This window comes from Caloenas nicobarica, chromosome 2 (assembly GCF_036013445.1).
Source record: "Caloenas nicobarica isolate bCalNic1 chromosome 2, bCalNic1.hap1, whole genome shotgun sequence".
Classification (NCBI taxonomy): Eukaryota; Metazoa; Chordata; class Aves; order Columbiformes; family Columbidae; genus Caloenas; species Caloenas nicobarica.
This window is the reverse complement of record NC_088246.1, coordinates 100210443-100222773: the sequence shown is the minus strand read 5'-3', so window position 1 is coordinate 100222773 and position 12331 is coordinate 100210443. Positions and strand designations below refer to the sequence as shown.

The 12331-nt window shown below is 36.8% G+C and overlaps 1 protein-coding gene across 1 annotated transcript in view; it reads right to left on the bottom strand.

Moving 5' to 3' along the window:
• The window catches only part of GABBR2 (gamma-aminobutyric acid type B receptor subunit 2), a 495928-nt gene that overhangs the window by 146037 nt on the left and 337560 nt on the right, over nt 1–12331 (bottom strand). The window contains exon 12 of the mRNA XM_065629246.1: nt 3831–3938. Coding sequence (XP_065485318.1) covers nt 3831–3938 — 108 coding nt within the window. The remainder of the gene's footprint in view (nt 1–3830; nt 3939–12331) is intronic.

Sequence of the window (12331 nt, the reverse complement as noted above, 5' to 3'; positions counted from 1 at the left end):
AGCAATGTCAACCAAGAAGTATCGTACTTTCAAATATGAACTACAAAAAGCAACATTGTGACCCAAATCATCATGCTTTATTGGTATTCACCCACAGACAGTCAAATACTTGTCTTTGTAGGAGCAGAATATATAAGGTTTATGGAGGCTTTAAAAAACACTGCTTTAAATTTGTTACTATTCTGGTACTTGTCAAAAGTGAATGGTCCTTATTTTGGCACACTGGAGTGGTGCAGGAGCAGTCACTATGCAGGACTGCTTTGATGTCCCCTAAAATCTAAGACAATGCAGCTCCCATTAAAAAGGACAGCTTCACAACCTTCTAAATTTTGCCAGAAAGGCTCGCTTCTTCAAATGGTTCAGCTAACTAAAGCTTCCCTGGGACACCACCTGCTCTCCTGCCACATTCTTCTCTCCCTCCTCTCATCCACTGCCATTCCTCCTCTGCTGGCCAGGGAAACATAAAAGCCGTCCTCACCTCTCACAAAGCAGAAGATATCCTACTGCCCAAAACAATAGAAAGGAGACGTATCAGAACTGGATTTGCACCTCAATTATAAGTGTTCCAGTTGTTTTTAATACTAATTCTATTCTACTTTCCATTATCTCCGCTAACCTCTTTAAAACTCAAAAATAATTTATTTCTCCCTACAGATTTTCTAATTTCCATTTGACAAAAATTGATTCCCTTGCACCCCTCTGTTTCAGATCCAGCTAAAATTAATGCATTTTTAATTTGTTTCCTTTGAGCCCTATCAAGATCAAAGATGGTAACAGATCTTGCAAAATTTGTCAGTTAGCACCTTGATAGCAGGAGGAGTATATCTTGAATGTTATTGTTTATTTTTTCCAATAACAAAGGACTAGATATATAAATGGGTGAAAATAAGAGAATTGTGAGAGGTTTGTACACTAAAGTTAACAAAAATCTTCACATAATTCAAGACATCCTACATAATTTAGTTCCACTCTTCACTGCACTGAAATGGGGCTATATTCTATTATTATTTAAAATTCTATATATTTTCTCACAAGGAGAGAGAAATCCACTCGTCTTTTCACAAAGCTATGTTGTACAATTAAGATAGGTGTCCAGTAACATTTTGGATGAAGGTAAAGAGATTGACTCATTCTGTTCTCTCCCTTACTTAATACCCTCTTCAATGAACTGAATGCACCAATATTTTTCACCTTTTGGAAAATTTTTCTGATGAAAATATCCAGGATGAGAGGCAAAAGTGATATACCTAAATGTCAGTTTTTACTGTCATATGCAGGTGGAAAATGAAGCATCCACAGATGAATAGGATCCACAGTACTTAAATAATTTTGGAACTTTGTTCTTCTCGTATTGAAATGTCAGTCTGCTCTGTCATGGCACAGCTAATTTGAAAAACATTAATGTGCTTTTTCTTGCAGCACTACCTTTGTTTATTTGTCACTTTAGGTATTGTTTGCGAAAATTTCTACTATCTATGCTTCCATAGATACAAAATGCTTTGTCTGTAAACTACATCTACTGAAAATGGAAATGTTGTTCTATAAAGACATAAGTAAAGAATGCCACATTTTTCAGTTTTTCAATCAACTCTTAAAAAGAATTTTATCTGTCTGGGCAAATCAAAGGGGAAAATGTATGCCTAGTAAACATTTATCATGGATAGCTAATTTGTTTTGCTTTAAGAAAACTGTTGTCTTCTATGATTCATGCTTGTGCTTTGGAATGGGATATCCAAATAAAGCAATCCAAGATAATTCTGTGCAACAGCCGTCCTTTAAAGTTTACAGAGCAAAATGTGTTATTTACTCAATTCCAGAATATTGAATAAGATCCCCTAATAGCCTTGACATTTCCAGTATCATGTAGAGTGGCGCATCTCATTGGTCAGCATCCAGATGTCTGAAAGTTTATTGCCGTTATACTGATCAGTGTCTTTTTAACTGATCTTAAACCATTTTTAACATCCAGCTGTGAATAAGCAATTGCAATTTGCAGTTGTTGATGGGCCTGTTGGAGAAGAGACACTATATAGAATTTGAGGATTATTTTTAATTAATAGACTATGAAATTTCATATTGAGTAGCAACTTGAAGCCATAAAATGAAATGTTTTCTAAAAACCAATAAGGCAAATACCTAGTGACAGTCCATTGAAGTACCTGTTCATTTCTATTTAGAATAGTTTGTATTGTAGGAATGATAAAATTCTCAAGATAATAAAGGTTATTAAGTAAATACTTTCATATATTAACTAGTGTCACCTCGTGTAACTTCATTAATTTGTAGTTTTGTACCAATACAGCTGAAAACATCTTTGCAATATAAAACTTCATTTTTCAGGAAGGTAAAACACAGTCATTGAGTAAAAAGTCTAATATAGGAAGTCTAAGATCCTTTAAAAGTATTTAATGGATTCTGGTAGCATAAACTGATAAGTCATAGTGGGCTATTTGCACAGGTGCAGAAAGGATGGTCTCCACTTCTCTCCATCCAGAACGTCCCATTTCCGGTACAAAATTTCTTATAATTTTACTTGATTTTAAGAGATTTGTTATTTAGCATTCATTATTTTTTTTACATGTAATGATATTTGAGATTTAATTAACAAATATTTAAGCAAACCTGACATGGCTGAAAAGTAGAGGGAAGGACTAGGTGGCTGTAATGTTAAGGTGCCAGTGTTCCAGGTCCAATTCCAGCCATGGCATGTATTTCCTTCACAACCTAAGACAAAAGTCCTCTCAGAAACCAAGTTAACACAGTCTACCTAAAGCCCAAAACTTTTTAGGGATAGGTGTGTCATGTGATGACAGCAACTCCTTACATGTTGCAACTGTAGAAACAATAACATAGTTAAAAAACCAAAACCAACCGACCAACCAAAACAAAACAAACAAAACCCCCACAACCAACCAAACAAAAAACTCCAACAACACCACCACCAAACAAACAAACCAAGCAACCCCCCCAAACAAACAAACAAACAAACCCCACAAAAACCCCCAGCTCTTCCATGAGCCCACATAGAGGGAAAAAAACAGAGGAATCTGATGAAGGTTTGGAATATTGTTCTACTTATTTTGGGTGTAAATGACTCTTCCACTTATTAGAATAAACCTATTCAGCTGCATATAGGAACTGCATTTGGCACTGCTTCTCATTCTATAAATTTTTTTTTTCTCTTTCATGCACATTTATCTTAATGTTTTTTTCCACCAAAATTATTTCTATTCACCAGTTTTCCATTATAAAATAAAACCATCCGATTAAAAGCACTCGTGTGAAAGGAAGCTCCAATTGCTATACTACTCCTAAGCTGAGTCTAATTGTTTACAGAAAATGTTCCGTACCAAAAATGGCGGAGACGACCACTGTGGTTCAATTGCAATCAGTCTTGGGGTAAACTTATGCAATTTCAGTCCAAATTAGAAATAGAAACCTGTATAAGCAGCACTGTCTCTTGCTTCCTCCTACCAACCCATCAGAAACTTCTCTGTAATACCTGTATCCCAAACAGACGCATTGAGAAAACATTTCATAACAGCTGTGAATCTACCAGGAAGAGACCTCTGGATGCTGAAACAACATAATAAATAAGTGTGAGGATCCAAATACACTTCTACAGCCTTCTCCACTATGTCTCATTAAAAAGACTGAAGGACTGTTGCTTGACTCCAACTCTCAGAGACTGAGACCAAGAAAGCCTCTACATCAAACCATTCAAGATCTTTGAACAGAGTCAGCTCAAGTACGGCCATCCAGGAAAGGCAGCAAAACAGTTAGAAAATTATATTAACAGAGCAACAAAAAAATCGTTTACTTCCCCTCACCTTTTTCTTCATTTTTACATTTTTGAAAATTGCATGAACTCTCCATGTTTTTGCAAACATTGCTCCAAATGCAGTTGTGTATCCCACTATAAGAATCCATGTTCGAACCTAGAAATATATATATATAAAAAAAAGACAAAGCCATTTAATTTTAAGTAGACAATGTGGATATCATAATTTCACCCACTTTTTTTCTCAAGATCTTGAGAAAAAATATTCAAAGAACTTCACAAAAATGTTGACATTTCAGAATTGTCTCATTCATTGCTTTCTTGCCTTTTTTTCTCTTCCCTCTATCCCCTCTCCGAGTACAATAGATCTGGATGCTGAATTAACAATCTTTTCGATATATAAATACATAACACAGTTACAATATTGTTCATTTTTTTCACTTTTATTGTGTTCTGTGCAGGCAGAGGAAGGAACTAGTGGAGGAAAACAAGAGGCTGAGACAATAAAAACTACCCAGGGAACTAATATTAACAGCAACGTTTTGAACAGAAATTAACAGAGAAGTAGAGACATTACTCAGACTAATTGAGAGGAAATTGTACTACTTGAGGTATGCATCACTTAGTGCAGACCCTGAGCATTCTGGAAAGATAAGAAAAACTGACATTAAAATTATCATATAGGGAAAAATGGCAAGACAGGAACATAGCCTTGGTGGGCAGGCCTTGGGGACAAGACCTGAATCAAAGATAATACCCACAATATGGGTCTAAGAAAAAGGAGGTGGTCAGTTTACACAGAATGATGGAGCAATGGGACCTTGAGCTGGCCACAGCTCTGACACAGGCCCATGTAGACATTTTCTTGATAATGAGATTCCCAGAGAAAACCAAAAGATTTTTGAACTAAAAAAAGGCATTACATCTTTAGACTAAAAACTAGAATGACTTGTTTTGTAGTAGAAAAAACTCCTGTTGACCAGGGAGGAAAGACTACAAGTTACAAGAAGCTTTTTGTGCAATTCCCCACCTGCCCATAGCACCCTTGTCAGTAGGCCCTTGCTTTCAGACTTGGTTTCAGCCAAGCCTGTGACTTTCAGAGGTGTAGCAATCTCCACATGCCCCCTCTAATTCATTGGAAGTTTCCCTTTTCACCACCCTGGAGGTCTGGCTGTTTGAAATCTCGTGTGTCTTGCACAGGCTATTTTCTTTCCCAAAGAGGAAGTGGGGACTACAAAGTGTAGCAGGTGGAACACCACGCAAGAGGCACGGCAGGGAGCTGGAAGCCTACAGCTGAATCAGAGAGGCTGAGAAATCGCCAGGAGGAGGAACCAATCTCCTCCTCCCTCTAGAAACTCCACCTGGGCCAGCTGTCAGAAAGGGAGACTGCACAAACCCGAACAAAGAAGTAAAAATAATATGAACTGTATATTGCAGGTGGAAAATCTGGAAGAGAGATAATGGCTAAAGACAGGGAAGGCAAAGCTAGAAAAGGGGGAAACAAACCTTCTCTTGGCCTTGTGGACTATGCATCCTTGGTCGGTAGAGCTGATTTTTGATATTAAAAAAATCTGGTTTGTGGAAACCAGGACATTCTGAGAAAGGATTTAAAAAAAAAATCTTTAGATGGCCCAAAGGCAAATTTTTTCATTGGAAACCGGCCTGGTTTCACATCTGACTTCTGGACAGTTTGGGATTTTTAATTTGTAACTTTAGGACATGCATAATGATGAGAAACTAGATGCTGTGGTAAGAAGCAAAACTTGGGATCAAAGATCAATATTAGGAATAATCTAAATGCTTCACTTCTGAATACATGTTATCTAATTTTTACCTTTCCAAACCTGTTCAGAAATTCCATTTTTGTATTCAAAGTGTAATTTTTTCCCCCCAAATTTTCTGTAGAATAGAAATTCTGATTTTTAGTAAGCATTAATAACTGGGTATCAAGTTGGAAAAGAAAAATAAGATATGGCTCATTCAAAAAATACTGATAACACACTAAGAGACATAACATGACTACGGTTTCTTATATAAATAAATTGAGAAGATATGTATGGTCATTAAGGGTGAATTAATGAGAGAAAAGTACACATAGAATGACGGATAGTTAAAAAACCAGCCTGTTCCAGTGCTCCACCACCCTCTGGGGGAAGAACCTTTTCCTCATGTCCAACCTGAACCTCCCCTGGCACATCTTCCTGCCATTCCCTCGGGTTCTGTCACTGGTCACCAGAGAGAAGAGCTCAGCCCTGCCCCTCCTCCTCCCTTTGTGAGGAAGCTGTAGACCATGAGGAGGTCTCCTCCAGGCTGAATATACCAAGTGATTTTAGCCGCTCTTCATACTGCTTCCCCTCCAAACTCTTCAGGGTCTAAGAGGACATATGCCCCAAACCAGGTAACACTGTGGGACACACACTTCAAGTGTGCAAGTGTGAACTTGGAGGTTGCTGTCTCACTGGTGAGGGTATTACCAGGTAGGGAACCCACATCTCCTTAGAGGACGGGTGTGTATAGGGGAACCTGCAGCCCCAGAAGAAAGGTTGTGCTGGTAACCCAGGTGTCCTGTGAGCGGGAGGTGTCTCCATGGAATTTGGCATGTTCATTTATTAGAAAATGTTGCAATTATGTGTGGAAAACCGTTTAGATATTTGTATGTATATATTAACATTTTATTAGCATCTAATATTGTGGTTTATCTGTTGTATTGCTGACACTGAACACTGAACACTGGTGTTCACTGATTGCTGGTTAACCTTGCCAATAATAAAACCAGTAAACCAACTGCAATTAGATTCAAACCACTTTGTGACATTCTTGAATGTTGTATTGAAAAAGAAACCCGTAACAAAAAAAGGAAAAAAAAAAAAGATTAGATATTTAGGTCAGCAAAGTATTATTTTTAACTTATATACTTTATATAGTCTTTGATTGTTATCCATTACCATGCATTATGCTAATAACTTCAGTAAAACCACAGTTAGACCAATTCTGAGTGATTTGAAAAATACGTTTCATATCAACATGCTCATATTAGCCAGTTACTTCTTTTTTTGACTTCACATCAATTAGGTTGTGATAACCACACTTAGCATTCAATCTTTCTGCTGCTATTAATAAGTATTCAGCTCTTTTCTGTACCATTTAGTGATATATTTGGCAAACAGATACATGGTATTTCCATGTCTCTAATAAGACTCTGTTTTGTTCTCAATGAAACAGTAATTGGCTCTTGGGAATAGTAATAAATTCAATTATACTCATAATATGTTTGTAACCAGATATTCAGAAAAAATGTTATTTCTAGCACGTTTGGTTCAAAAAGTTTTATGCATTCCTGATCTGGATTGTGCAAATTAGAATAACATAACTATTTGTTATAGTGGAAGCATTCTAGCTTAAACATAGATTTTGCCAAAATGAGATCGCTGTTGCTAAGAATGAGATAGTAAGTTTCAGATGAAAATAAATTTTTAATTTTGAAGAAAATGACCTCGAATTTGTCTGCTATAATTCATTAATGCAGCCAGCAAAATGAAAAATTTAGAAAACGGCAAAAGCCTCTGAAATTCATATATCTGCCCATTTATATTCTTAAATGTATTATACCTCCAAATGCAACTCATTTGAAAGAACACGATAAAAATAACACTGATAATTGGTGAGCATGACCATGATGTTACACAATAAATTATTAATTCTTCCATGTTGGATGTTTTTAATGATGAATTTTGACAGAAGAAGCTGAGGAAGATCATACTCCTCCAGTACCCACCAAACAAACAGGAAAGGAGCCTCCTTAGAAGATGGGAAACTTGCATTCAAATCCCTACTCCAAACTAGACACAAAACCTGAAAACACTCCTATGCTCATATAGAAGGATAATTTGCAAAAGCTACAATTTACCTTTTTCTTAAAAGATTAGGTCATTAGGAAATTCCTCAAGCCTTCACCGAATTTTAGGATATACCTTCAATTATCTGCTTATATTTCTTGGTTACTTCTTTTTTTTGAATAAGCTATTTTGACTAATTGCATATCTCCTACAACTTTTTTGTTTTCTATCATTCAAAGACAATTCACAAGTGTTAAAGGAGACAATATTGTTTGGTATACAACAATCAAGTATATCTATGCAGATGCTAAAATGCAGTTTCTTAGTCGTCTTTTATTTCTACTTCCTACACTGTTTTGGTTTAGGGTCTGAAATTACTACATATGCACCCATTATTTGAATTTGTGCCTTTTATAAATTACTAAGTTACTTGATAGAAGCTTTTACAGGTGCATTACATGTGACAACTGAAAAAGCTATAAATCGTTTATTTAGTGGACAATGCAGTTGGCGACCACGAAACACTGAAAGTGTTTCCACAAAGAAACAGGCAATTCTGGGTCATTTTCCAGACTTGGAACAGATATGATGTTTATTTAAAACAAACGATCCCCCACCTTTGTTAAATATTAATGTAAATAAATGTTCTAAGGTGTTTAAACAAATGTTGTAAGGTTCAGCTAAAGAGTCACTGCATTTATGAAAAAGATTCTCCTTACATCTTGTAGGAGCATTTCTTTTCGACTTCCCTTTGCAACAAAATCCTCTGTGTTAAACATATCCATAAGGTGCTAAAGATCTTTTATTTTTTTTAATTAAGACTATTCTTCCATCATGTAATAAGCACTGATAGATGAACAGCCTTATATAAAGTTATTTCCATCTGAATCAAAGTTCCTCTCAACCATGAATTTTGGCTGGCTAACCTATGTTTTGAATGCTGCTATTTGATATCTTCTTCTATATAAAATTATAAAATAAGGTTATCTTGGAAAATGGACTGAATCAATGAATGGCAGAAAGTTTCACTTTTATAGAAGTTTCATCATTTTTCTGTATTTGACCACCATTGCTTATGCATTCAGAAGACCCCATAGTCATGAATTGATGATGAACGCCTGGAAAGGTCTTGAGCTCGTGAAAGCAATAACAAAAATTTCAAATGCAGTTGATCAGGAATATGATGTATTTTACTCTTCTGTTAAGTTGAAAGAAAAAAAATATTAACAACCATCTGAATACAGTGGACATTCACATTTTTGAGTTGCAGCTTTAAATTTGCTATACTAATCCAGTTTGCCCATATCAAGCAAACAACATGAAGACTTGGAAGGAAGAATAAGGAAAACCAAGTGTTAGCACAAGGAACTATGAGTTGCAAAAAAGCTATAAACTTCTTATCACCTCTCCAGTTATTTGAATAGAGTAGTGAAACAGCTTTATTCTTCAAAATATTTTGCTTCAGTTAGCAAAACATCTAGATGATGTTCTTGCAGAGGAATCGCTCAGGTTTAAGATTCCTGAAAAAACATAATTTTTACCATCTCAATACCTTAATTTTAATGGTGTCATTTTAAACAAAAACTTTCAAATATTTCTTTCGCAGGACTTGACACTCCAGACACTCTCCAGTTTAGTTGATAAGACTTAGACTGATTCATTTGGGGAATATAAAAAATTATCCAATTTTGCACATGCACTGGTTTGGAAGCTGTGGTGCTCACAGGGTTAGGCTGCAGCTGCACGTTAGTGCTGAGCAGCTTAGTGGCATCTTAGTATTAGACTACGGCACTTAAAAGTGATAAGCTCGAGAATAAACCATGCTGTGAGTTTAGCCCTGGAGAGAACAATTATCATTGAATAGACAATTCTGTTGATTTCTGTGGACTACTCATGAGTTGAAAATTGAGTACCTTCTATTTTTCTTGGCAAACTGGGGATATAAACAATAATTAGGATGAACAAAAGTGTGTCATGTCAACAATTTTTCGCTGGGGCTTCATCTTGCTTCTATTAACAATGGCAAAATCTCCAGTGCAGGTCGCAAAGAAAGAGTTCATCCATTTGAATTATACTTTTCTTATTTATGTCAAACATTTTCTGACATGCATTTATGACTTCTAACCCATTCTTTAGAATCTGTGTTGCACCGGCACAGTTCTTGTAAAATGTAAGCGGCAATAACATTAGAAAATTGAAACATGCTGTTTTCACATAAATTAAGTACAGTGGTTCTCCACATGCTGTGAGATCTCCTGTAGTGATTTCTTAATTTATTTCTGACCATGGGTAATGTAAGAGAATTGCTCCTGACTCTATTAGGGGGCTTTAAAATCTGGATGTTGTCCCACTGAAGGAGAGACAAAATGTTTTTAAAATATTACCTTAACAAATGTCTGGCAAGGCTGTGGTGTATTTGCTTCAGTATATGAAATAATTTTGTTTCAAGAATCTGTTCAGCCTTGCAACTTTTGTCTCTACTGGTTTTTTTTCTTTCTTTCTTTTCCCCAAGAAAATGTCATTTACTAAAATAGAAGCTGATCAGGCTTATGTTAAACTCAGTAACAGAATTGCCTTTGAATTAAATAGGATTGAGATCAGTCTCAGACTGAATGACAGTGAGGACAATTATGGAAGTGATTATATAGAAAAGGGAGATTAAAATTAACGGCTAAACAATTAAGAAGGAAATAAACTAAAGAATACACGCGGAATGAAAAGGGCCAGACTAAAAATACAAACAAAGGCTATAGTTTCCAGAGACAAAGAAATGGATTAGAGGTCCAAATCCTTTTGCAGTTCAGTATGAGCTGAGTGTCTATCTGTTGCTTTTAAATTCCTGGTCAAAATTAAACAATTTGAGGAAAAAAAATATGCAAATTTAAAGTCCAAAGGGGCAAAAAAAACCCCAAACCCAAAACCACAGCAGTGCCTGAAGAGCATATATGAATAAGAAGCACATCATCAACTACTAACCAAATATCAAGGCTAGCACAGAGTCTAGTCCAAGTAGGTCCTGCCCACAATACACCAAGACAGCCTCAGCTTCTAGGTAGCAGTTGCCCAGACATTTTCCTTTTAGTCAGTTCTCTCAAAAGTGGTTAAACAGAGAAAACTCAAAGTGACAAGGGAAGACGAAGTGGAAATAAATAAACAGACAGCAGGCAGAAGGTTCACACATCTGCTCCCTCTCCCTGTTTTACCATTAAAGGTAAGTCCTTCCTCCCAGAGCTGCTCTCAGCCAGGTCCACAACTTGGAGAGTTTTAGCAAATTTCCCAACATCCCACTTGCCCTGCAGTCTGTTCCCATCCCCAGGAACCTGTTCCATGATCTCTCATCCCTGGCTTTTCCTCCCTGCCCCTCACTGCAGCCTCTCAATCTCTGTTAGATGTAATTTTCAGGATATCTCCTCACTATTACACCACCCTGCATTCCTCACCTTGCCTAGGTTCAGGGTTTCCCAAGAAAAAGTCCAATGTGGACCATGGAGTTCCAACTTGCCTAGCTGTTCTCTCAGTGGGGCAGACATAAGATTATTAAAAATTAGTAAAAAGAAAAAAACTTGCCTTTCACATTGTTGCAAAACACAGAGTCAGAAGTGTTCATGATCCATCATTAATATCAGATGAAAAAAAACCCTAAGTGCTTTAGAAAATCTGGATACACTTAAAGGTCACATTTTAAAGTACATCTTTAAGAAGATAAGGTCTATAACGTCTATTGTTGCCATGAATGTACACGTACTCAGGATGTCTGATTGATGCAAACACAAAGTCTGGATAGTCACACACACTGCAGCAGGTGGCTGGATTTTATCAGTGATATCTCTGCTCTTCTGTCTTTCTGTGTTGCTACCCCACCCCACTGCTTGGTTCCTTCCTTCTTTCTAACAAAGCCTATTTCCAAACGCCTGCATCATGGCTGACAGCAATTGACTGAAATCCGAAAGCCTGAGCACATCCTGGGATGGATGAGGGCAGTGCTGGACACCATGGGTGTGGAAAATCTTCATGTGCCCTCCTTACTTTATCCAAGGCAAAACACTGATGGGGCTCAGTGAGATCGCCAGGAATCACAAAATATCTGCCTGGTTTTGACAATTCATATCAAGTATGCTAATTAATGAGATAAACAAGATAGAGCATGCTTAATTTTAGCGACTATGAGAATCGCATGACTGGACTGTAAAGGAGACTGGAAGACAACTGCTGTCTCCAGAACAAATCTCTCTCAGAACACCATGAATCCTACATTAAACTGTTCCAAACAGGTCATTTGCCCCTTTCTTGTTACTCCCATCACCCCGTGCAGCACAGTCTCTAAGAGAAAGTCCTGCTATCCATCAGGACGACCAGGACAGAGGAGAGGCAGAGTTGTTCAGTCTACTATTACCTAATGCACTAGACCTTTCTGGGTGGAGACTATGGGCATTTTATTGCAACCTAGAGTACTTAAAACAATCTTCTTTCAGCCTTAGCCATGTATCCGGAGAATATGAACACCATTTTATTTACCTACTTGAGGGAGATGCATAACAGAGAAGACACTATGCTCCTCCTTAGGGCCATTGTAACCTTTCATCCCATAGCAGTTCCAACTTGCAAAGACATTACTCATCTTAAATGTAAAGCATGAAATTCTCAGTAGAATGTATTACAGAAGTCTAAACGTTATGATCATATCTAATATTCTCTCTATTTTAAGTACCTCTAT